Source organism: Arvicanthis niloticus, chromosome 4 (assembly GCF_011762505.2).
Source record: "Arvicanthis niloticus isolate mArvNil1 chromosome 4, mArvNil1.pat.X, whole genome shotgun sequence".
NCBI lineage: Eukaryota > Metazoa > Chordata > Mammalia > Rodentia > Muridae > Arvicanthis > Arvicanthis niloticus.
In genome coordinates this window covers 32,883,302-32,910,638 of record NC_047661.1, presented here as the reverse complement: position 1 = coordinate 32,910,638, position 27,337 = coordinate 32,883,302, and the positions used below count along the sequence as shown (strand labels likewise).

Below are 27,337 nucleotides of genomic sequence, written 5' to 3'. Positions count from 1 at the left end.
AACAATTTCTGACTCTAAAATACCTGAGGAATGGACAGTAATTCTCATGTGTCTAACAGGATAAACTCGTTCACATGCAGAATGAATTCCAGAAAAAAGCTTAGTGCTAAAATACACACTGGATGTGAATGATTATTATGCACTATGGGAAATCTGGTCCAGTATTTAAAATAGACGAAAGCATATTAGGTGGCAATTCTATAGAGTCCACTAGGGTAAAAGCATCAATATATAGCAAAGAACAACATGTATATCTCAATCAGTAATAAAATCAAATAAAGGTTTATAGATATTTTTAATTTTAACATTTAATAATCTCAGATGTAATGTTATTAAGGTAGAATCTAGGCTAAATATATATTTGTTTGTGTGTGTGTGTGTATACACATATATATATTGATGTATATATGGACTCATGCATATATGTACATAATTTTATGCAATTTGCTTTTATATGACCAGAAGTGAAGTTGAGTTGAATATTTCATAATTATCTCAATCTCATAACAATGACGTACAACTATCATGTGCTCCAAGTACAGCTACAATTGAAAACAAATAAACAAATCCCTAGTTAATCAGTATTTTTTTCAACCTAACTGTAGTCTTTTGGACACACAGCAAGTTGTTGGTTAAATATCAATATCTAAAATCAATATCTGAAAAGAAAGAAAGAAGAAAGTAAAGAACAGAAGAACCAAAATGAAATTATTCACTTCCATCAAGCTACTTTAACTCTCTCCCTTTCCAATCTATTTCCTGAAATAGATCGATGCATCTCCCACTCCAGAAGGATGCAATCCTAGGGTGTCCTTTAACATCAATGGCCTATCTGAGGTAGTCCCAATTCTTGGATCACCATGAGGACTTTGGTCCTCAAAAGAAAAATCATATCCCCTTACATTTTCAGAGCAGTCACTCCCGACTAATGAGTTCCTGCAAGTCAGATCCCATAGCACATGAGGAGCTACGTGGAGAGATGAGAGGTCCATGTCTAGGTGAATCCTGGAAGAGGTTGTCATTTTTGGTAACTCACGGAGAAGATAGCTGCACAACAAGAAGTATGGTTGCGGCATTTTCAATGAAATACTATACAAAGAAAAAGAAGAATTTTACTGTTGATTGTCTAACAAGCAATGTCACTTACAAAACTCTAAAAACAAAGAAAAATGGGCATAAATGTTGTATAGATCAGCTAATTGTATAATCAGAATTCAAAAGAAGGCAGAATATACAGCCAAAGTATTGCCTAGAATATCGTCTGCAAATCATTTCTCCCTGTAGAATCATGGAAAATTTTAAAAATTATGTACGAATATCTGTGGCCCACATGCTACACACAGAACCCAAGGGAAGGTGTAAGTTTCCCTGGAAATAGAATGAATAAAGATAGTTACAGTCCATGTGAGTTTTGTGTATGGAAGCACAGTATTGTTGAAAACTGAACCATATTTCCAGCCACTATGAAGACCAGTTTAATATCTAATAGAGTATGAATAGACATATAACATGCTTGTGACACACTGGAACATAAGGAGTATATAGCACACTAGCGACCCTTCACAATGCAGTAGTAAAAGCTTCCACTATAGGTAAGCCAGAGATGCTGGGGTCCTGGGTAGAAATGGGAGCTCAAAGTTTATCTTATCTAAGAAGTCATTCCATGGAGTATCATACAGGAAAATGATTCAAAGAAGTCAAAGCTATATCTGACCCAGACCTTTCTAGGTAACTACAGTTAAGAAAGACATACTCAGTAATAATTTCATGTTCTAATTAATGACATGTGTTTAACGGGTACAATACTCAAAATACTATGGTAATAATATTAGGATGCCAGTGATCCACAAATATGATACACACTTACTTATTTAATTTATCTCATACAGGAACTGAAACCAATAGTCTAGGCTGACCTGCACACAACTGTGTAGCACAGGTGGTCTTCCAAACCATGGCAGTTATAATGTACAAGAATCCGAAATGATGGGATTAGGTGCATGGTACACCCCTCTTGCATAAGAAATGCACCTGTGTATATAGTGACTCTACATGTCTGAGAAAATGGAGCCTCTCAGAATAGGACACCATTCCTGCTTATAATCCTGTAAATACAAGCCTATGTACCTTCAAATTGCATTGCTTCTATCTTTGTGCAGTTCCTCAAGATCTTACTCTATCATTACCTTTGTATAGCAGAACTTTTTGCAAGCACAGAAGTTTCATCTGGGATACTAATCCAATTTTCATATGAATCTGAAGAAAGCATGTTTCCTTGTATATTTCTAGTGAAATCCTTGCGTAATGGAAACAAAAGACAACAAAAGTAATGGTCAATGTACAGTGTAGAAAGTATGTGAAAACTACTTTTGTATAGAAAAATCATTTTAGACCAATGATTTTTGACTTGGGTGACACAATTCATTTGGGGGTCACAAATCATATATCTGGCATATCAGATATACTATATATTAGCCATTGTACTTCAAAAAGATTACCAAATTTCAGTTTAACAAAATAACAGCAGAATGATGTCATGGTTACGGATGACCACAGCATGATGAACAATATTAGTGTCACAGGATTAGGAAGGCTGAGAACAACTGGTTGAGACTTTCTTAGATTCCCAACCTGTCACCAACCAGAATGTTGGCTCAAAAGTGGAACATACAGGCAGGAGTTTATGTGATCTTAACTAAGACTCGAATCAAAGAAGCAGAGTTCTGGCTCCAGAATTAGTGAAGTAAACTTACTATCTGTTCATACTGTCTTTCCTGGCTTCCAGTTCCCCACTACTACCTGCAATCGGAGACCTGCACTCTACTTCACAACCTTATGCTCTGCCTGTCTCAAAGGAGACCACCTCCTATGTGGGATATCTAGATAGAAGCCTATCATAAGTGCTCCCTGAGAGACGCCACCCAGCAGCTGACTAAAGCACATAAAGAGAGCTCAAGGACTCTTATGGACATGTTGGGGAAAGGATTCGGGGTCCCATAGGATAGAGGGACTCCACAAGAACACCAACACAGTCAACTAACCTGGACCATTGGGAGCTATTAAGGACTGAACACTAACCAAGAAGCATACTGTAGCCCCATCATGACCTATGGCATGATTGTAGTAAATGTGCAGCTCATTTCCTACATGTGGGTTTCCCAACATGTAGACTGGGGCAGAACCACACTTCTGTTCCCCAAAGCATTGGTGAATGATCCTCTCTTAGTTTTTCTTCTATTCTATGAATCTCTCTCTCAAGACTGCCAATCTAAGTTACTATTGGGATATTTCTCTTTCAAACATCAAATCACAATTTTATTTCCTGTCTGCCATGGCCTCTATTATGAAACTTTTTGTTCACTATCCTTCTGAGACTTTTATATCCTTCCTCTGTGACTTCTTATTTTCAAATATCTTTATCTACAGATACTGTCACCTTTAAGAAACCAAGCATATTTTAACCATTTTCTCATGGTCTTAGTCTGTAAAAATGATGACCACACACTGATCTACCCCATGTTTTCACACTTTGCAATTGATTACATGATTACAGTCATTGATGACAAAACAATTTCTGACTCTAAAATACCTGAGGAATGGACAGTAATTCTCATGTGTCTAACAGGATAAACTCGTTCACATGCAGAATGAATTCCAGAAAAAAGCTTAGTGCTAAAATACACACTGGATGTGAATGATTATTATGCACTATGGGAAATCTGGTCCAGTATTTAAAATAGACGAAAGCATATTAGGTGGCAATTCTATAGAGTCCACTAGGGTAAAAGCATCAATATATAGCAAAGAACAACATGTATATCTCAATCAGTAATAAAATCAAATAAAGGTTTATAGATATTTTTAATTTTAACATTTAATAATCTCAGATGTAATGTTATTAAGGTAGAATCTAGGCTAAATATATATTTGTTTGTGTGTGTGTGTATACACATATATATATTGATGTATATATGGACTCATGCATATATGTACATAATTTTATGCAATTTGCTTTTATATGACCAGAAGTGAAGTTGAGTTGAATATTTCATAATTATCTCAATCTCATAACAATGACGTACAACTATCATGTGCTCCAAGTACAGCTACAATTGAAAACAAATAAACAAATCCCTAGTTAATCAGTATTTTTTTCAACCTAACTGTAGTCTTTTGGACACACAGCAAGTTGTTGGTTAAACATCAATATCTAAAATCAATATCTGAAAAGAAAGAAAGAAGAAAGAAAAGAACAGAAGAACCAAAATGAAATTATTCACTTCCATCAAGCTACTTTAACTCTCTCCCTTTCGAATCTATTTCCTGAAATAGATCAATGCATCTCCCACTCCAGAAGCATGCAATCCTAGGGTGTCCTTTAACATCAATGGCCTATCTGAGGTAGTCCCAATTCCTGGATCACCATGAGGACTTTGGTCCTCAAAAGAAAAATCAGATCCCCTTACATTTTCAGAGTGGTCACTCCCGACTAATGAGTTCCTGCAAGTCGGATCCCATAGCACATGAGGAGCTACGTGGAGAGATGAGAGGTCCATGTCTAGGTGAATCCTGGAAGAGGTTGTCATTTTTGGTAACTCACGGAGAAGATAGCTGCACAACAAGAAGTATGGTTGCGGCATTTTCAATGAAATACTATACAAAGAAAAAGAAGAATTTTACTGTTGATTGTCTAACAAGCAATGTCACTTACAAAACTCTAAAAACAAAGAAAAATGGGCATAAATGTTGTATAGATCAGCTAATTGTATAATCAGAATTCAAAAGAAGGCAGAATATACAGCCAAAGTATTGCCTAGAATATCGTCTGCAAATCATTTCTCCCTGTAGAATCATGGAAAATTTTAAAAATTATGTACGAATATCTGTGGCCCACATGCTACACACAGAACCCAAGGGAAGGTGTAAGTTTCCCTGGAAATAGAATGAATGAAGATAGTTACAGTCCATGTGAGTTTTGTGTATGGAAGCACAGTATTGTTGAATACTGAACCATATTTCCAGCCACTATGAAGACAAGTTTAATATCTAATTGAGTATGAATAGACATATAACATGCTTGTGACACACTGGATCATAAGGAGTATATAGCACACTAGCAACCCTACACAATGCAGTAGTAAAAGCTTCCATTATAGGTAAGCCAGAGATGCTGGGGTCCTGGGTAGAAATGGGAGCTCAAAGTTTATCTTATCTAAGAAGTCATTCCATGGAGTATCATACAGGAAAATGATTCAAAGAAGTCAAAGCTATATCTGACCCAGACCTTTCTAGGTAACTACAGTTAAGAAAGACATACTCAGTAATAATTTCATGTTCTAATTAATGACATGTGTTTAACAGATACAATACTCAAAATACTATGGTAATAATATTAGGATGCCAATGATCCACAAACATGATACACGCTTACTTATTTAATTTATCTCATACAGGAACTGAAACCAATAGTCTAGGCTGACCTGCACACAACTGTGTAGCACAGGTGGTCTTCCAAACCATGGCAGTTATAATGTACAAGAATCCGAAATGATGGGATTAGGTGCATGGTACACCCCTCTTGCATAAGAAATGCACCTGTGTGTATAGTGACTCTACATGTCTGAGAAAATGGAGCCTCTCAGAATAGGACACCATTCCTGCTTATAATCCTGTAAATACAAGCCTATGTACCTTCAAATTGCATTGCTTCTATCTTTGTGCAGTTCCTCAAGATCTTACTCTATCATTACCTTTGTATAGCAGAACTTTTTGCAAGCACAGAAGTTTCATCTGGGATACTAATCCAATTTTCATATGAATCTGAAGAAAGCATGTTTCCTTGTATATTTCTAGTGAAATCCTTGTGTAATGGAAACAAAAGACAACAAAAGTAATGGTCAATGTACAGTGTAGAAAGTATGTGAAAACTACTTTTGTATAGAAAAATCATTTTAGACCAATGATTTTTGACTTGGGTGACACAATTCATTTGGGCGTCACAAATCATATATCTGGCATATCAGATATACTATATATTAGCCATTGTACTTCAAAAAGATTACCAAATTTCAGTTTAACAAAATAACAGCAAAATGATGTCATGGTTACGGATGACCACAGCATGATGAACTATATTAGTGTCACAGGATTAGGAAGGCTGAGAACAACTGGTTGAGACTTTCTTAGATTCCCAACCTGTCACCAACCAGAATGTTGGCTCAAAAGTGGAACATACAGGCAGGAGTTTATGTGATCTTAACTAAGACTCGAATTAAAGAAGCAGAGTTCTGGCTCCAGAATTAGTGAAGTAATCTTACTATCTGTTCATACTGTCTTTCCTGGCTTCCAGTTCCCCACTACTACCTGCAATCGGAGACCTGCACTCGACTTCACAGCCTTATGTTCTGCCTGTCTCAAAGGAGACCACCTCCTATGTGGGACATCTAGATAGGAGCCTATCATAACTGCTCCCTGAGAGGCGCCACCCAGCAGCTGACTAAAGCACATAAAGAGAGCTCAAGGACTCTTATGGACATGTTGGGGAAAGGATTTGGGGTCCCATAGGATAGAGGGACTCCACAGGAACACCAACACAGTCAACTAACCTGGACCATTGGGAGCTATTAAGGACTGAACACTAACCAAGAAGCATACTGTAGCCCCATCATGACCTATGGCATGATTGTAGTAAATGTGCAGCTCATTTCCTACATGTGGGTTTCCCAACATGTAGCTTGGGGCAGAACCACACTTCTGTTCCCCAAAGCATTGGTGAATGACCCTCTCTTAGTTTTTCTTCTCTTCTATGAATCTCTCTCTCAAGACTGCCAATCTAAGTTACTATTGGGATATTCCTCTTTCAAAGATCAAACCAAAATTTTATTTCCTGTCTGCCATGGCCTCTATTATAAATCTTTTTGTTCACTATCCTTCTGAGACTTTTATATCCTTCCTCTGTGACTTCTTATTTTCAAATATCTTTTTCTACAGATACTGTCACCTTTAAGAAACCAAGCATATTTTAATCATTTTCTCATGGTCTTAGTCTGTAAAAATGATGACCACACACTGATCTACCCCATGTTTTCACTCTTTGCAATTGATTACATGATTACAGTCATTGATGACAAAAAAATTTCTGACTCTAAAATACATGAGGAATGGACAGAAATTCTCATGTGTCTAACATGATAAACTCATTCACATGCAGAATGAATTCCAGTGAAATGCTCAGTGGTTAAATAGATGCTGGATGTAAATGATTCTTATGCACTAGTGGAAATCTGGTACAGTATGTAAAATAGATGAAACCATAGTATTTGGCAATTCTATACATTCCAATAGGATAAAAAGATCAATATATTGCAAAAAACAACATATATAACTAAATCATTGATAATATCAAATAAAGGATTATAGATATTTTTAATTATAACATTGAATAATCTCAGAGCTAATATTATTTGGTAGACTCTAGGCTAATATGGAATCTAAAACAGCTGACAGAATTGATAGTTGGAGGAATAATGGGCCATTTTGTCCATCATTTTGTTGAAGTTTGTCTTTCCTGAAATCAGTGCAAAATATGATAATACAATTTCTTTTATTTTTTTACATTTTTCTTCAAATTAGAAGACTCAAACTTCATTGCTATTTATTTTTCTTTTAAAAGGATCTTGCCCTCATGAATAAGTTATCCATACATTCATCAGTTTGGTGAAATTATTGACTTAGAACAAACATTACCAGAAATTATGTGAAATAGAACAGCTCTAGAAACCTGAAATGAAACTCACAAGTATTGGTGCTGGCAGCAATTTTTTGAAGCAAACAATGGATGGAAATTTAGGAACTAGTTGACTTTTCACTTGTGATGGTAGATTTTTAAATGTTGCCTTCTCGGTTGCAGGCACATTTTCTTGTATTTTCTCTGAATCTAATAAATAAAAGAAATCATTATTTATTGTAATTGAACTCACTTAGCCCTTGCATGCCCTTCAAATTTTGTAGCCTGCATGCCTTACACATCACCACAAATACACAGAAAATAACTAATCAGTAGTATAATAATCACATTGCTTCTTAAGGCACTGGATATCTAGTTGTATATGGCCCATATTTCTGGTCTAAAACATAAATTCTTGTATTTGCCTTGGTGGAATTCTAATGTGTATCCCTTGACCTCCTTTTGTTGTCTAATTGCTCTGGCTAGGACTTCAAGTACTTACATTTTTACTATGTAGGGAAAGAGTGGGCAGCTTTGTCTAGTCCCTGATTTTAGTGGGATTGCTTCAAGTTTCTCTCCATTTAGTTTGAAGTTGGCTACTGGTTTCCTGTATACTGCTTTTACTATTACCAATTTATCTCATGAATATTGAATCAAAAATACTCAATAAAAATTTCACCAATCAAATTCAAGAACACATGTAAACAATCATCCATCATGGTCAAGTAGGCTTCATCCTAGAGATGCAAGGATGGTTCAATATCTAGAAACCCAACAATGGAATTGACTATATGAATAACCTCAAAGAAAAAGTCCACATGATCCTTTCATGAGATGCTGAGAAAGCATTTGACAAAATCCAATACCTCTTCATTATAAAAGTCTTGGAAAGAACATGAATTCAAAGCCCATACCTAAACATAGTAAAAGCAGTATATCAAAGAGAAACACATTGGAAAGGAAAAAGTCAAAATTGCACTATTTGCAGATGATCTGATAGTATACTTAATTGACCACAAAAATTCTACCAGAGAACTCCTCAACCTGATAAACAACTTCAGCACAGTGGCTGCAAATAACCACTCAAATAACTCATAATAACTCAAGTAAATCATTAGCCTTCCTCTACTCAAAGGATAAACAGACTGAGAAAGAAATTAGGGAAACAAGACCCTTCACAATAGTCACAAATAATATAAAGTATCTTAGTGTGACTCTAATAATAACTTTATTATTTTTCCAAATAATAGCATAATTTCATTCTTACTCTGTATGACAAAAAACTACAAGTCTCTGAAGAGATTTGCAATCTACAGATTTAATGCAATCCCCATCAAAGTTCCAACTCAATTCTTTATAGCATTAAAAAGAGCAATTTGCAAATTTGTCTGGAATAACAAAAAGCCTAGGAGAGCAAAAACTATTCTTAACAACAAAAGAACTTTTGGGGGAATCCCCATCCCTCACCTCAAGCTATATTAGAGATTAATAGTAATAAAAAACTGCATGGTGATTAGTACAGAGACAGGCAGGTAGATCAATGGAACAGAATTGAAGAACTGGAAATGAACTCATACACCTATGGTCACGTGATCTTTGACAAAGGAGCTAAGACCATTCAATGGAATACAGATAGCATATTCAACAAATGGTGCTAGTTCAACTGGCTGTCACAGCATGTAGGAAATTGCAAATCTATACAACCTTATCTCCTTGTACAAACTCAAATCCAAGTGAATCAAGGACCTCCTCATAAAACCACATACACTGAAACTAATAGATAAGAAAGTGGGGAAGACCCTTGGGCTCATGGGCACAGGGGAAATTTCCTGAACAGAATACCAAGAGCTTATGCTCTAAGATCAAGAACTGACAAATGGGACCTCATAAAATTCCAAAGCTTCTGTCTGGCAAAGAACACTGTAAATAGGACAAAATGGCAACCAACAGAATGGGAAAAGATCTTTGCAAACTGTACATGCAATAGAGGGCTAATATCCAGTATATACAAAAAACTTAAGAAGTTGGACACAGAGAGAAACAAATAAGCCTATTAAAAATGTCCAATAAAAAAATGCGGACAAGGCAAAACAAAGAACTCTCAACTGAGGAATACTGAGTGGCTGAAAAGTACCTAAAGAAATGTTGAACATCCTTAGTAATCAGGGAAATGCAAATCAAAACAACCCTGAGATTCTAACTCACACATATTAGAATGGCTAAGATCAAAAACTCAGGTGACAGCAGGTGCTGATGAGGATGTTGAGAAAGTGGAACACTCCTCCATTGATGGTGGGAATGCAAACTGGTACAGCCACTCTGGAAATCAGTCTGGCGGTTCCTCAGAAAATTGGACAGTATATACCTGACAGTATAGTCCCAATTATACCACTCCTTGGAATATACCCAAAACATGCTCCAACATATAACAAGGGCACATGCTCAACTATGTTCATAGCAGCCTTATTTATAATAGCCAGGAGAATCTGGAAAGAACCCAGATGTCCTTCACCAGAGGAAAGGATACAGAAAATGAGTTACATTTACACAATGGAGTACTACTCAGCAATTAAAAAAAATCACTTCATGAAATTCTTAGGCAAATAGATGGAACTAGAAAATATCATACTGAGTAAGGTAACCCAATCACAAAAGAATACACATAATATACACTCATTAATAAGTTGCTATTAGTCCAAAAGCTTGGAGTATTCAAGATACAATTCACAGACAACATGAAGCTCAAGAAAGAGGAAGACCAAAATATGGATGGATAATTTTGTCCTTCGTAGAAGAAGGAACCAAATAACCACGGGAGGAGATACAGAGACAAAGTGTGGAGCAGAGACTGAAGGAAAAGCCAACCAGAGACTACAATACCTGGGGATCCATCCCATATGATGTTACCAAGCCCAAACACTAATGTGGATGCCAAGAAGTCCTTGCTGAAGAGCCTGATATAGTTGTCTCCTGAGAGGCTCTGCCAGAGCCTGATAAATACAGAGGCAGATGCTCGCAGCCAACCATTGGACTGAGCAAAGAGACTCCAGTGGAAAAGTTAGAGAAAGGACTGAAGGAGCTGAAGGGGTTTGCAGCCCTATAGCGAGAACAAAACAATGATCCAACTAGAGCCCCCAGAGCTCCCAGGAACTAAACCATTATACAAAGAGTACACATGGAACGACTCATGGCTCCAATTGTATTTGTAGAAGACAGCCTTGTTGGACACCAATGAGAGGAGAGGCTCCTGTTCCTGTGAAGGCTTCATGCTCCAGTGTAAGAGAATGTCAGTATGGGGAAGTGGTAGTGGGTGAATATTGGGGGGAACACCCTCATATAAGCAGGGGGAGAGGGTGGGATAGGGTGTTTTCAAAGGGGATAACACTTGAAATGTAAATGAAGAAAATAGCTTATTAGAAAAAAAAAGAAGACTAGAGTCTGACCTAAGAGACTAAAGTTATTTCTACTTTAGTCTGAAACATTTTATCTTCAATTCCATACATACAGCTTTTCTGTTTCTCTTCCAATACAATAGCTTAAATGCAGTTCTTAGGTCCTTTTCAGTTTTGATCATGAATCTAAGGATAATCATATTCTAATGGGAGAAAAGATGTGTGCACCCACACTCAAGTGTATATAGTGTCTGGGCATACCAGTTAATTTTGACTATCTAGAACAAATGTAATGGTCTTCCTATAACCAAGATTCATATAACAATATAGTGATCTCAAGCTGTACTTGGGCCATATTGTTTTGTTTTGTACAGTGCCCCTCCCCAAGCCAAAAAAAAAATGACAACACGCATTGATATCTTATGCCAAATTGAGATGGGAACTGAGATGGTACTTGAAGGAAGGTGGAGGACTCACATTGCTGCTGGCTTTTAGCTGAGTACATTAAGATGGGCTTTAAGATGAATTGTCCCTGTGCATCCAAGTATGTGTCATTCACAAGAAGCCCAGGCAAGGCAGGAAAAGCAGGGAACATTTTTGAGTTCAGCCTACTTAAGTTATTTTGAAGGTTGGTCAGTATAATATCATGTGGACACTCGTGGCCTATAAGAAGAAAATAAGAATATGAATTGAATCTAGTAATAATGAGCATGAGCAAAGCTGCCAATGGGATTTAGCACACACTGCTGTGTTTTGTGTCTCATTCTTCTTATACATTTTTAAAATGTTAATCAAAGGGTTTATAAGTTTGGTAATGCTCAGTCAGAAGTGTAACCCAATACCCAACCTAGATATATCAACTATCTTTGACTGGTGGAGACACGTGAACATCTGCCTCCATGCCACCCCCTTTCTCTCTCTTTCTCTCTCTCATCACCTAGCTTCACCCTTCCTGTTAAAATAAAACTTTTTTCTCAAAATGCAATTAGAGCATAATTATTCCTAATTGTACCAGTGAAGTACAAGATAGTCCTAATACCCAGTCCATCATTTTGTTGACTAACCAGAACCTCTGTCATCTCTCCTAACTAAAACACTTAGTTTTGAACCTGGCTTTTTTCTTGGCTTTAGAATGAATGTCAGCTGAAAACCATCCACTCAGATCTTTTCTCGCAAAGTAAATAGCCAGGATTGGCTATGGACTATAGGTCTTCAACCCCGTCAGAAATCCAGAATGACTGATTTAACTGAAATTATGGGAAGCACTAAGCATAGCTTCTAAAACTTAGCCAATTTATAGAGACCGCTGAACACCTGGAAAGCCCCTATACTACCGAACTTTGGAGCATCAATCTTCACCCTTCTGGCCCAGAATCATCTGAAAGACCTTAGTGATGCAGAATTATTAAGAGCTGATTACTCTGTCTAGGCAGATATAATTAGTCGACTATTCTGCAAGTGTTTCCTTTTCTGGACAGTAATTTGTCTGTAGATGGAAAGAGGCAATTCTTGCCTAGTGGCTGTCACCGCAAAACTGGAGGAACTCTCATCTCCAAAAGATATTACAACTTCTGAAGGTCACTTTATGCATTAGAAATTCATGTTTCCGTTAGCTTTTAAAAGATCAACTTTGCAAGTGCTCTTGATGATCTCACAATTTTACATCTTATCCAAATGCTTTTGATCACTTTACTACTATTATTTATTTGGCAATAATTTAGTTAATAAGAAATCAAAAAGGCAATAGAAGGAATAGCTGGTGATTCAGTCAGGAAGTCTCCAATAATCTGATAATTTTCTCTCATTCATTGGAGGAATTACTGGTCATAGGGAGAGGTGAACTGAATATTTCATATGGAGTCATAGATATGTATACATTTACAATCTTTATTATGAAACAGAATCTACATAGTTTGGAAATAACAGTTTTTAAAGTTTCCAGATTTCTTACTGCTTATGAAAAATCTTCACACACTCACAAAAGAAAAAAGGTGTGTGACTGAAGTTTGTTAGTCAGTGAATTGTTCTTTGAACTTGTTTTCATTTTAATTTTAGACTTATTTCTATTTGTAACTGTTTTGCTCTAATGTATATCTTTATACCATTGAGAGCCTGATTCAAGAGCAGGTCAGATCAGGGAATTTGATCTCCTGAAACTGGAGTTATGGATGGCTATTAGCTATCACATGGGTGTTGTGAATCACTGAAAAATTTCTTCTGCTAGTAGGCTTTTCTGTAATGATTACCAAATGATTGTTTTTCAATTATTTTCTTCAGAAACTATATACCTAGAGTTTTGTTTTTTTCTCTTTTTAGGAAAATTAAAAAAAAACAATACTTCTCAAATAGAAGACAGAGAATTTCAGTTCTTTTTTTATCAGACCTACGACTCTTTCATGATGACATGTTATCATGTGCCAGAAGGCTCTATTAAAATTATTAATTATGAACATAATGAATGAAAAACTGTTTAGTAATTTTGCTTTAGTGTGTACTTATGTTTAAGACTAAATAATGAAAACATTGAGACTTCAGGCTTAAACCACAGAACCCAACTAGTCCTTCCTTAGATTTTCCTGTTACTTACCTTGGAGTGCTCTTGGAGCTTTCTCATGGCCAGGACAGAACCACAGTTGGTAATCTTCAATGTGCTGGGAGCCAAAAAGAACCAACCGTCATAAATAATCTGACAGTAGAATCTTAAGGAATTTAGTGGTTTCTTTCCTTATAATTTCCAAGCTCTCTAGCAGGGAAATTATTAGGACCAGTATCAATGGCATGTGTTTTGACCACAGGTTTGAGTCATCAGGACTGATTTCAGAGGAAAACACTAGGGTACTTGCCTTTCCTCTCTGAGGAAACCTTGTTCTATTGCACAGTAGAATAAGAAATTGCATTCTGCCATCAATAGTAACAAAGACAATACTATTATCAAATTACTCACATAGGTCTCTCCAGTCTTTCAGTGGAATGTTGAAGGTTGATTTGGCATGAGCATACAACCTAGTACCCACAGAGTCATTTACTCACAGTGATAATGATGAGTTAATAAAGAACATTTGAAAGGTATGGTTACTTCTACAACATGAGAAAAATAGACAAGAACAGAGAGGCTTTGAAGGTGCCTAGGAGTACACACAATCACTGGTTTTCATTCAGAGGTAGCCAGTCTGTGGAAAGGACAAAGGTGTGTCTAACCTGGAAAATAGGCCAGATACTGGAAAGAAGTTCCACAACTTAATAAAGTTGCACAACGAGTAATGGATCCATTTGAAATACTCATATAAATAGAACATTGTGTTGAAATAATTAGAAGTTGCTGACCCCTGTGGTTGAATTGGGGATAGGCTGAAAGAAGCTAAGGAGGATGATGACCCTGTAAGAGGACCTTCATTCTCAATTAACCTGGACCTCTGAAATCTCTCAAACACTGAAACACCAAAAACGCTACATAGACCAGCTGATATGAGGCCCCAACACATATACAGCAGAGGACTGCCGGGTCTGTGTTCAATCAGTGATGATACACCTAATCCTCAAGAGACTGGAGATCCCAGTGAGTTTTGAGGTCAGGTGGGGTGGAGGATGGGTGGTGGGGACATCCTCATGGAGACGGAGGGGCCAGGAAGAGGTATGGGACGTGGAACACTCTGAAGGTGGTCGGGGGTGGGGCAGTCGATGAAATATGGAGTGTAAAAAACTAAATAATAAATGAAAAGAAAGAAATAGAAACCTCCAGGAATGACTAAAATGATAATATGCTCTAACTGGTCTTATCATTAATTGTATTTCTCACTAATTCATGATTAAAACAATCAAGATATTGTCCCATTGATTTCTTAAGTATTACACCAGAGGATAAAAGTCCATTCAAGCAGAAACTCATACCTACACCCACTGAAACACATGAGGAAAGGAAATAGTGAGACAAGACAGAGAAAAAGACATAGAGACAGAGAAATAGACCGACATTCAGAGAGTCATCATACAAACTCACAGGAAGTGATAGAGAGCAACATACACACATTCAATTAACACACACACACAGAGAGAGAGAGAGAGAGAGAGAGAGAGAGAGAGAGAGAGAGAGAGACAGAGACAGAGACAGAGAGAGACAGAGACAGAGACAGAGAGACAGACACAGACACAGAGAGAAGAAAATAGACAGATACACATGCACATTTAAAAACAGAAAGACCAAATATACAGTCATGTATGCAGAGAGAAAGAACTTAGAAAATATCATTTATTACAGATCTAAAAACCACAACACCACACTAGAATATGCACACTTATACCTTATACCTCCACACACAGAGAAACAAAAACAAGAAGAAATGGGAGAGAAGAGGATTTATATACCATAAATAAATAATATTTTAATGAAGAGTAAGAAGGAAGGAAGGAAGGAAGAAAGAAAGAGAGAAAGAAAGAAAGAAAAGAAAAATGAAAAAAAGAAAAATCTTGTTGTCTTTAAGATTGGCATCTTTAAATTATCATATATGCATATGACCAAATAATCTCACTTTGCTGGGATGCATCTTTAGTGTCTAGTAAAAGTATAGGTAAATATCCTTGGGCTATAATTTTAATTTTTATGGACAAGAAATTTAAAAAATGTCCCTGTAAAGATTATTATTATATTTTAGATGCTTTCAGTTTCCAAGGGGAAAGCTTGTAAAATATGATTGGTAAATTTGCCATGATTAAGTTTCATATGTATTATTTATTTGCATACACACATGCACATATACGGATCTCAAAAACAAAATTTAATTTTAACTCAAAGTAACTTGAAAATCACTTACAGGCACTCTAATCATTGGTAGTAGCTTCTTCATTATATCATTCACCTTATCGATGGTTGTTGTTGATACAAATAAAGGCTATGAAAAGTAAAGAGAATAGTGGTATGAAATAACTTTGAACTTCATGATTACAAAATTATTGTCTAATCATTACTATAATCTACAATATGTAATGGCAACTCTAATATAGAATGAACAACTTGTTTTCTTTGCTTGAGTTAAATGTGGAAGACTATCAGACTACCATATTTATAACAAAATTAACTATGTGGGTACTTGGAACATAAACATAACTGTGTTTATAACATATTGTATATAATAAAGGATTACTAAGTAGCCATGGGTGCAAGAGCACAGTAATCTGATTTTTCTTGAATTATGGCAGTGGAAAGCAGGGAGGGTGGTTAACACAGAGCAAAATGCTTTGCTTCCTCTCCATCTAGACTTCCATCTTTATACACCCTTTCTTTACATGCATAGCATGTGGTCAATTCTAAAAAAATAAGAATAAATAGCACCTGCACTTGAAAAAAAAAGCAAACAAATGACAAAAACAAAAGAAATACAAAAACCAAAACAAACAAAAGACAAATGAGTACTCTCTCCACATCATGGTTTGTATGTCGTTACATGATATACAGATATACTGCACTGAAATAAGTAATGGTGATAGAACTAGGAACCCAAAATAAATATTTTAGAATTATTCCATCACTTAAAATTGCCAAGAACAAGCAAGGTGCTTGTATTATTAGCTCTCTACTGCCTGTCATATTTAGAATCTGTTCCAGAGACCTATGAAGTCAGCAAGAAGAAAATAGCATGAAATCAAATGATGTGCATCTGAGAAGATACCACTGATACACTGAAATTCTATTACATTACCAAAGTATATGACAGCGAGAAGATAGGTATATCTTTATGAAGATAGTTTCTATAGTATCAGCTATGCAATAAGCAGTGTGTCTCAGAAACAATCTCTTAAGTAAGAAACATAACACAGTGTCCCCCCCATCCATAAACAACTTTGAACCAAGACCACTTCATTAGCCATCTCTTTCACTTGTCTTCTAACTGCTGGGCATAACCTATTACCCTGAAAATAAGTGTGTGTGTGTGTGTGTGTGTGTGTGTGTGTGTGTGTGTGTTGCAGAATATTCCTCCAAGACCCTGTCATAACATGCCAGTTTACTTGAATTTTGTCAATGAGGACATCTCACACTAACTGATTTTACATCTTGCTATCTATAGACTAACAATTATGCAAAAACATCTTAGAATGTGTAAGAAGAGCTCTGTTCTTGTCATTGTAATGTAAATAGGAAGGAACCAATGTGTGCATCTGCTCAGAATGTAGAGTTAGTCATCTAAAGGTGAAACTGTAGCTTATGACTCAGAAATCATATATTCTAGGAGAACACATTCGAATCCCACATACATGAGCACACATATTCATGCATGAAGACACACACACTCACAGATTGAGCATAATAAATTAAAGTAAAGCTTCTGATATTTTGTTGAATATGTGAAAACATCTGTATAATTATAAAACAACAAAGTATTATTATATAAAACCACACATAAGCTAGAGAAATAATTCACATAGGATTTTAATTCACATTATTATAAAATATTGTGTTCTCAGAGCATTTCAAATATATTAAGATCTAATCAATGTTTGCAAAGATGGGTGCATTTCTTCTTGATGGTGATGTTATTTATAAAACAGAAACATTTCAGAGACAGACTATTTTTAAACAAAATTGTTCTAAAATTATGTTTTTAAAGCATGAAAATAAAAAAGCTGGGAGGCTTTTTTACATGTTAAAATATTTCTTGACTCACAGTTATGTAAGTAATTCTCAGAAAATCAGCCTTAGGAAAGACCACATGTTCCTACTATGAGGTAAAAATTAGTAATTGTTCAAAGATACAAAGAATATGTTTAATGTATATAAAAGGAACTATGCACTCAGATAAAAATAAAAATCCTGTAAATGTGGAAATTAATATATTAATAAACTTAATGTGAAACAGTGAAGTTTAGCTGTCACTAAGGTATGAATTTCAAAACAGGTTACTAAAAGACATCAGGGCATGTAGGAAAATGCTGGGCCTTCCAAAGCAGGTGTGAGGATGCACAGTAAGAGATATACTGAAGGAGCAGAGGACAGAGGTATGGAGATCAAAAGTTATGATCCATGTGGCTCTGGGGAGGAAATTAATTCTTGATAATGTTTTGCTTTCCTTAAGATAGTTTGATTATCCTATATAATTATTTTTGACTAAACAGAAATATTTTAAAATAAATAACTCTTGAACAACATATAAGTCAATATATAAGAAATAAGAACTCAAGAGGATAAAGCAGCTTAATTCTAATAATAATGCTTGGTTTGGAAATGTATGCTGTTGCAACCACCTGACTTAATTTTCAGTCATTTAAGAAAAAATACTTCCTCTTTTTTCTTGCTTTAGCAGGTAGATCAATCTTGCTTAAATTTTCTTTCTATATATCACATGTAAAAGACACATGTGTGCATGCCATACACTTACAGATTTTCCATATACATAAATTCTTACTATCTCTCCCCTCTACCCTCTTCTTATGTTTCCATCTTCCATTGTTCTACAAACTGCCTGTCTGTCTGCTTGTCATGAACTTGAAATATCAGTTTTGAATTTGTATTCACATACACTGTCACAAGTTGGTATGTTCTCGGTGAATATCTGCAGTGAGAATGTTTTCTTCATACCCCTCTTGGCGTTATTAATGGACCTGATGAAATGCAATAAAAACAAAAAACATAGTAAAATTAATTTGCTAGTAGCTTCTTTTAAGCTAATCACTTACATTTTATAAGTACCATCTTAGTGTTAAACACAAGACAATCAGTTTAGCAATATGCATTATTGGATTAGGGAATATTTAAAAATGTTTCAGAACCAAAGCCTTGGTCAGATAATAAATAATACATTGGTCTAGGAAGCACAGCCAGTCCTCAGAACATTTTGTTTGCAAGGTTGTTGTCAATCTGACTACATCTGTAATGAACTACACTCCAGAAATGAATCGCACACCTGTGATTCAGATCTTGAGGCTGAAAGGCACAGCTTTTGACTTGGACCTTGACATGGATATCCTGAGGCATAGGTGCCATAAAATACTTAGGTCTAAGGCAAGGTAGAATTGGCACACCCACCATTAATCCCTAGAGACTGATGGAAGTGGATCTCTGAGGGCTAGGTCGGCCTGGGACAAAGCAAGGTCCAGATCTAGGCATGGTGGTACACATATCTGAGCCACACCTTCTGATGGAGGTCTACATAAGGACATTGACAGAAGGCAGACTCATTCTTCTTTGCCTGTTCGCAGTTACTGCCAGCACATCTGTTGATATCTACTTCTTCAGGATTCCAGTTTATATGGAAAATCAGGTGAAACAAACTAGCCTAATGGACTGTAGAACTACTAGATTTTTTTGATTTCCCATTCACAGCTGCCCAATGTTGGGTTATTTGGACTACAGAATGTAAGTCTTTATGGTAAATTCCCTTAATATATTGAGACAGTCCATAAGTTCCATGGTTCTAGAGAAAGTTCAGTGACTATTACACAAGCAAAAAGCAAAAATCTGCTTGACCTCAAAGGAGGAAGTAGCAGATGGTTTGAATGGACATGCTAGAGTAACATCTGTGCAATGAACTTTAAAGTAAGACTGAAAAGTACTGTTTACTCCAATATAAATAGGAGGCAATGAATGCAGAACTTTCTCACAATTGAATGAAATGTGTGATAGATAGGAGAATCTAAAGCAGTATACAGTGATCATCTAATGAACAACATACTTAGAGACAATCTACCAAATATACTTATAAGGAAAAAATAAAGCGCAAACTGCATTTCCCAGAATTAAATAGAATTAAAGTATAATCACAAGATAAATACCTTTTGAGAAAATAGTACCACTGATCTTTCTGTTCTTTTGAACTGTAATGTTAAAAGTGAAGAACAGGATTAGAGGCTTGAGAATGATATGACTTTTAAGATTAATGCACATAAAAATTATTATAAGCCAATGACCACCATGAGGATGCAGGGGTAGATGGTATTACCCACATGACTGCCTTTCTGAATGACATGTTTTCCTGGAACACTTGTATGACAGGAAGTTGAATGTAGTTTGAAAGCTAGTTGGGAATGTGAATATTTGACTATGTTCCAAGAGTTGTGTGACTATGGCTGGGCCAGCAATTACTCCTAGTTTCAGTTACATGTACATCATATACATATACATTTACATATACATATATAAAAGAATAGTTAGTTGTTGGACATAGGTAGGAGAGGAGGTCTTTGGTCTCATGAAGGCTGGATGCCCCAGTGTCTGGGAATTTGAGGGTAGGGAGGTAGGAGTGGGTGGATGGGCTGGGGCACATCCTCATAGAAGCAGGAGGAGGTGGGATGGGATTGGGTTTTCTGGGTGGAGAGGCATGGGAAAAGGGGATAACATCTGAAATGTAAATAAAATATCTAATAAAAAATAATTTTAAAAAAAGGGTATTCCACCAAAGCAAACAAACAAAAAAAGACAGTATCCTCTTATCATGAGGTCATGTTCACATAGAAAAGAATCATTATTCACACTAAAACACAGTGTAGTTATATGACCTTTGGTTAAAACACACTTAACCCAGGGAGAACATCTATTAAGAAAATAAATATTGTTTATTTCTTCATGTGAATTACAGAATAGGCATATAAGACAGGAGATCCTAGAAACTAGTGTTTCATCTGTGTGAGGCATCACATTAACTATCCTGGTACAAATTAATAAGCCCACCACTATTCCAGTTTGTAATACTCTAAATTAAGATGCATTAAAGATGAACTCGCAATGTTAACATTTTTTAACTGCAAATTTTATGTTTAATCTGTTAGAACTCATTGATATTTGACACAATTATGGTGTCTTATAGTCATCAACATTATCTTGCTCAATGTTTTTCTTATCCAAACAGCAACCCTTACCCAATGCACTATTACTCTTCCCCATGCTCACAACCCTATGTCAGGTATCGTTTTTACATCTGTAAATTATGTGTACATTGGTTCCTCTTTCTGAAAATAATTTTCCATGCTGTAAAATCTTTCATTCACAGAACTTTCTCCTCCCTTTTGCCATGGTTTTAACATCTATAACTCAAGCTGACTTCCTATGTAACTATGAACTGATTCTTGCCCAAAGACTGGCACCATGTTTCTACCATTATCTGCTCACCCACTCTATTCTCTGGGTGCAAACATTTTTATCAGAAGGGTGGATTATGCTTGTGCCCTTCAACCTACACACACACACAGACACACAGACACACAGACACACACATTATATATACATATATAGTATATACTATACTATATATAATACTGTATATATGATATATAATATATAATATGAATACATATATATAGTGTTTGTGTATATAAAACTTATCTAATGTCAGTAAAATAGAAAATAATATAGCAGGAAAACTTATAGGTACTTGGTGATATGTAGGGTTGATTCTGATGCTGTGATCAGGAATCTCTTCTTGTGAGCACTGAAAGTGATGTTCCCCAAGTGGGGAACACACTAGAGTCATCATATATATAAGGGGAAAATTTGAGTTGGCAACCTGTATACAATTAGACTAAAATGGATTCTTATTTTGCATACATTCTGTTCAATTGGATTAGTTCAATTGGTTTAAACTATGAATTATGAATCATTAATTGGCCATCACTTTCTATAGCTATCCTCTTGTGAATACAGGTCCAAACTGTAGGTCTTACCCAAAAGTAGCAAAAAATTTTCCATCCGGCCAAAACAGGTAAAGGGTCGTGGAACTATAGTTTTTGTTTCCCCTGTAAAAGATCACATCATCCACGGCCCACAGGTTTTTCAGTGGTATGATACATTTTATCTTAAACTTCTTCTTTTTCCTAGAAAGAGAATCAAGTGTCTCTGTTAGCTTGATTTGCATTGTAGTTGGAATCGCCTGTAGAAATCCCCAGTTCTTCTGCCCCAGAGCAGAGGAGGAATCTTCCATTTTATCACTCAGGCACAGTTCAAGCCATGGTAGATGGACTTCAACAAAGCATGTGTTGAAAGTAGTTACTGGATAGGATCTTCTCAATGCACACAAATAGACTTACTATGATTGTTTTCTGATTGGGAATGTTTAGAATGACTATACTATGAATGGGTGTATATATATATATATATATATATATATATATATATATATATATATATATATATATACATATATATATTATAATATATTTATATATATATGGAAATTTTATTAAGCCATGTATTTCAAGATGTCTTCCCTTAATTTTGTTAATTAGTAATCATTTTGCTTTTTTTCTTAATGTCCTTAACAAAAAATGTTAGTTAAAATTTTGTATTTTAATTAATTACATTTAATTATTTTTTCCAAATTAAATAATATAGAAATATTGTCTGACTGAAAACAATTCATTTTCCATTGTCCTCTATATATTAGGAAGTCACATCAGCTCACTACAATGGCTTCCTTAGTAAATATATAATGCATGTCTTATACAAGTATACAAAAATAAGATTATTTATGCCAATATGTTAAACAAATTATTAGAATTATGTCTGCCTATCAAGTATTTTGATCTTATCAGTTGTTTGTACAAAATAATAATCTCGTAAGCATATCTTTCCCATTTTTATCATATGTTTTATATGGAGTTTTTCTTTTGAAAAATTCACATACATAAAGTTCTTTCATTATGTATTTTTTGTTGCTCTCTTTTGCTTTTATCTTTTGACAGGATCCTTCCTAGATTCCTGACTGCTCTATTTTTCTGTTTTTTATGGTAGACTGCATATTTTTCTCGGTTTTTATGTGTTATATTGGGTACATAACTCTGTTTTGGACACTTAAGCTAATATATTGGTCCCAAACTATAGATACTGACTCTGCTTCTCTCAGATTCAGGAGACAATATGACACAAAAATAAACCCTGATTCAAAAATCCTATATATAAGCCCTTCTAATTTTCAAATGAGTGATGTTTTTGAAACATGATACTACAGAAAATGATTTTCCACACTGTGTAATATAACATGGAATGGTCAAAATTAAAGTATAATATGTAATATTTACTAAAGGATACACATACACACTCACACACAAACCTACAAACACATGTATCAATCATATGAAACATTTGTACTTATATTGTCTTTCCAACAGAAGACATCTAATTGTACATATACATATAATATACATATATCTGTATATATGAGCCATAATTCAGAAGAAATGCCTAAACCTAAAACCACTAATTTCAATAGGTCTAATAAGAGATAATACTCTTTGAAAATGGTAATAATGACAATCATCTCCTATGATACTACTAATGCTCTTTCCATAAAATAAATGACACTCTCAAAATAGTTTTACCTATTATCACTACATAACAGAAGTGGAAAAAATAAATGGCCTCTCAAGAAAAACAGTCATTTTAGTTTTCTTTACTCTCAAAGTGAATTTCACTTACTTATACCGACTATACTTAATTTGTACACTATCAGTATATATTAAGTTTTTAATTCAAATGAGTCGATTACTATCTTTTTTAAAAATGTATTTCCATCTTTAGATTGAAGGTGGATTGAGTAAAAATGACAAGAAGGATGGACACATTCAAAGATAGCCAGAAAAAAAATAAATAAATAAAAGACAGCCAGGCCATTCACCCATTTTGAGCCTGGCTCAAATAATCAGTAAGACACTAATTACCATTTTCTATGCTGTGAGTTTACAGTGACTGACCAGGGTTGACAGCCAAACTTACTGCATTGGCAGCACGATAGAACCTTAAATCATTCATTTTTTAAAATTGTGTCTAAAACTTTTGTCAAAACAAATGAGAAACATGTAGGAGCATGTCCACCAAACCTAAACCATGGTAGAGGAAAGAGAAGTTGTGATCATGAAGTAATAACGTAATTATAATCTTTTTTTTAAAAAATGAAGTAAAAGGACATAGGTTATTTTTGTACAAAAAGGCTTAATTAACGTGTAGCCTCTCATAGTAAGGAATGCATGTTGCATATACTCACAAGTTACTAGATACAACCAAAACATCATTAAATAAGGAAAGATGTTTTTTCTTCCTTTTTTTGTAGATTGTTATTTTCACAGGGCCTTGGCACAGTAAGGATCTATGTAGTCCTCCCATGTCGCCCTTAACAACGGTTTCCATATAGATAAAATATGATTCTTCTGCTACAGGTCTCCACCTAACAGAACAAGATTTAGTGGATAAGTTATAAGACCAATGTTCATACTAAATTTTAAAGAGTTCATGATATTAAAATGGAGTAAATAAAGTTGAAAGTGAAGTTCTGAGGAATATTATATCAACATTTATGATGATAACAGTTAACATATGGTACACATTATGAAATTCAAAAAAAAATAAAAATGTGATACTAAAATATAATTGTAACTTTTAACATAAATGATATGCTAATAAAAAGGATAGTAAGAAATTAAATTTTAGACTGCTTTTTATACATGTGAACAACCTGTCCTTTCCTATATTGGCCTATACATCTGTTTCCTTCAGAAATTTCTTTTTAAAGTGATTGTCCCTTCTCCAACACTCCTGTCTTGAATGGTGAAAATTTAGAAATGAGTGGCTGGTATATATTGTCTTCTGAAGGTGTAATTGTATTAATCTAAACAAACTCAAACCAAAGACTTCTGCTTGTGCGATCCTAATATTCAGTTGAGCTGTCAAAAATGTTATAATAAACTAGATCTCTGTCAAACCAGCAAAACAAACAAAGAAACAAACCTTTCAGCTTTCAAAAAATATTTGTGATGTTGGTCTTGCCCAACTTGTACATTTTAAGGTTTCCACCTAGATTTCTGTACCTCTCCAAACCTCTCCATCTCCTGTGCTATGCTAACTATAAAGTCCCCTCACCATCTTTATGAATGCAAAGTTTCTCCTACTCAAGTTAGCCCCATTTTTCTCTCCTGATATTCTTCTTTCTCTATTACCCAGCCTAGGCCATGGCAAATCTGTTTCTTTCTCTCTACACAGAACTCTTCCACCAGCTTCGGAACATGATTTCTCTCTTATCCCTAATGAAATCCTTCCTTGTAATACTGGAATGGCAAATCTTCTGGTGGTTTCTTTACTGTGACCTGCTCATACAAATGAGATATTTATGATACATATTTTCTTTAAGGAAATATAATTTTGGCAAAAACATGTTACATCTTTCAAAAAATACGTACAGAGGCACCATAACTTTGAATTAGAAAGCATTAAGGATTCCTGTGAATCCAAACGTCAAAGAGATACAGCCGCCAACAGCTGTCATCACACACTTCAAACAATAATGTTAAGTTATAACAAAACATAATACCAACTCAATTTCATGGGAAGGAAAATTGAAAGCAAATGAACATGTCTGGAAAGCTGTTCCTGTCTATCTGAATTAATATTCAAATATTTAGAAAGATTCCAAAGAAGACAATATGTGTTACAAACTATAACGATTTGAAGAAAACCAACAAGTTATTAGATTTTGGGTGTACCAAAAAAGTCTGAACATTTTTTTTAAATCTTTGTAGTTGTGTGGTTAAAAAAAATTGGTTGCATATAAAATAATCCTCACTTATAACTTGGACAGATTTTTTTTAAAGATTTACAGAATCCTTTTTTCTGTATGATCAAAGAATATGTCTCCTCACACAATAATGTTGTTTCTACAGAAGATTGGTATTGGATATTCCTACAATGACTACCATTTCCAGAAACCACTGCTGAGTTGAGAGCTAGCTCATATGATCTCTAGGAATGAAGAGAGAATATTTCCTGATATGATTAGTCTATCATGATAATCTAATTATTTATAAAAATACTTTTTCCGTGGAGGCTGGTAGGTTGAAATTTTCAATGGACTTAAAATTTTATTTTGCCTTCCTACTCCTGAACACCAAACTGGTGACTCCCTTTAGTAGACAAACTACTGAAGTCTGAGGGCTCTGTAGTAGTTCAACTGTAGAACCATTGTGATGTCAATATTCTAAGGCTCATGCCATCTGTTAAAATGACTCATGTGTTTCCTTTTTTTATACTTAGCGGCTTTAAATTTTTTTCTAGCAATTGTTGAAATGCAAGTCCTTGTAAGGTATAACATATTTTCATAACCATATATATTTATATAAAAGTTATATAGGTGAGAGATAGAATATAGAGACAGATGGATGATAGATCAATAGCCAAATAGATTGATAGATACTCTTTGGGTGGTTTCATTACTGTACTCTGCCCATGTAATTCGAATATTAAAACATATATTAAATGAATATCATGCTGCCCAAAACATACCTTTCAGTGAATATGTAGAGAGACACCAGCTATTACCTAGAAAGCCTTTAAGACCCACAAGATTCAAGGAGTCAGCAGGAACAGCAGGCAATAGTTATCATCACACACATCCCACAATAATGTAATGATATTTTACAAAAATAATACCAACTGTTTCATAATATTCAAAATTAAAAGTAAATTAACATGTTTCATAAGTGATTCCTTTCTATCTGAATGAACACTAAAATACTGAAAACTTAAAAAAAAATCACACACACAACATAGCGAGGAAAAAATAACAATTTGCTGAAAACAAGAAAGTTCTTAGAATTTAGGTTGAAGTCTGACCAGTTTACACCCAAAGTTTTTGTTCATAGTGGGTAAAAACAATTAGGTAGTCTAGAACATTATCATCCTTTATGTCCAGGATAGGTATTTTTTGAAGACTTATAGAAAATTTTCTCCTGGAAGCTCAAAGCATACCTCCTCTTACCTGACAACTTTCTTTAGAGTATTAGTACTGAATATTGTTAATGAGTAACGTTTTATGAAGACACTGCTGAGTTAAAAGTTAGTCCACATGATTGGAAAGAATCAAGATCAAACACTTCTTGATTCCATTAGACCATCTATCATAAGAATCAACTTAGTAATTGTATACATACCTTTACAGTGAAGCCTGGAGTCAAGAACCAATCAATAGACTTGAAATTATCACTTTCCTTCTAGGCACTAAATACCAAACTGAACTCTGCAGATGGTAAACAAGCCACTGAAGTCAGAGGATTCTTTGGTAGTTAGGGTGGCAGGCCATTGTGATGTCATGACGATGTCACGACTCAAAGGCTCATGGTATATCTGACAAAGTAACAAGTCTGTTATATTCTTTTAACAATTGTTGAACCATAAGTATTTTTATTTAATAAGAGATTTTCACAAAAATATGTGCGATATGATAGATAGATGATACATAGATGATAGATAGATAGA

At 35.0% G+C, this 27,337-nt stretch overlaps 1 protein-coding gene across 1 annotated transcript in view; it reads right to left on the bottom strand.

Annotated features, from left to right (window-relative positions):
* LOC117707905 (uncharacterized) overlaps nt 1–27,121 on the bottom strand; it is a 67,273-nt gene extending 40,152 nt beyond the window's left edge. The window contains exons 1-13 of the mRNA XM_076932119.1: nt 27,013–27,121; nt 24,078–24,257; nt 21,763–21,912; nt 19,879–19,920; nt 18,627–18,708; nt 15,927–16,004; nt 13,706–13,769; nt 11,596–11,781; nt 7,797–7,936; nt 5,751–5,860; nt 4,467–4,653; nt 2,187–2,296; nt 903–1,089 (exon numbers count right to left, since the gene is read on the bottom strand). Coding sequence (XP_076788234.1) covers nt 903–1,089; nt 2,187–2,296; nt 4,467–4,653; nt 5,751–5,860; nt 7,797–7,936; nt 11,596–11,781; nt 13,706–13,769; nt 15,927–16,004; nt 18,627–18,708; nt 19,879–19,920; nt 21,763–21,912; nt 24,078–24,220 — 1,479 coding nt within the window. The 5' untranslated portion in view covers nt 24,221–24,257; nt 27,013–27,121. The remainder of the gene's footprint in view (nt 1–902; nt 1,090–2,186; nt 2,297–4,466; nt 4,654–5,750; nt 5,861–7,796; nt 7,937–11,595; nt 11,782–13,705; nt 13,770–15,926; nt 16,005–18,626; nt 18,709–19,878; nt 19,921–21,762; nt 21,913–24,077; nt 24,258–27,012) is intronic.
* Nucleotides 27,122–27,337: the final 216 nt, after the last annotated feature.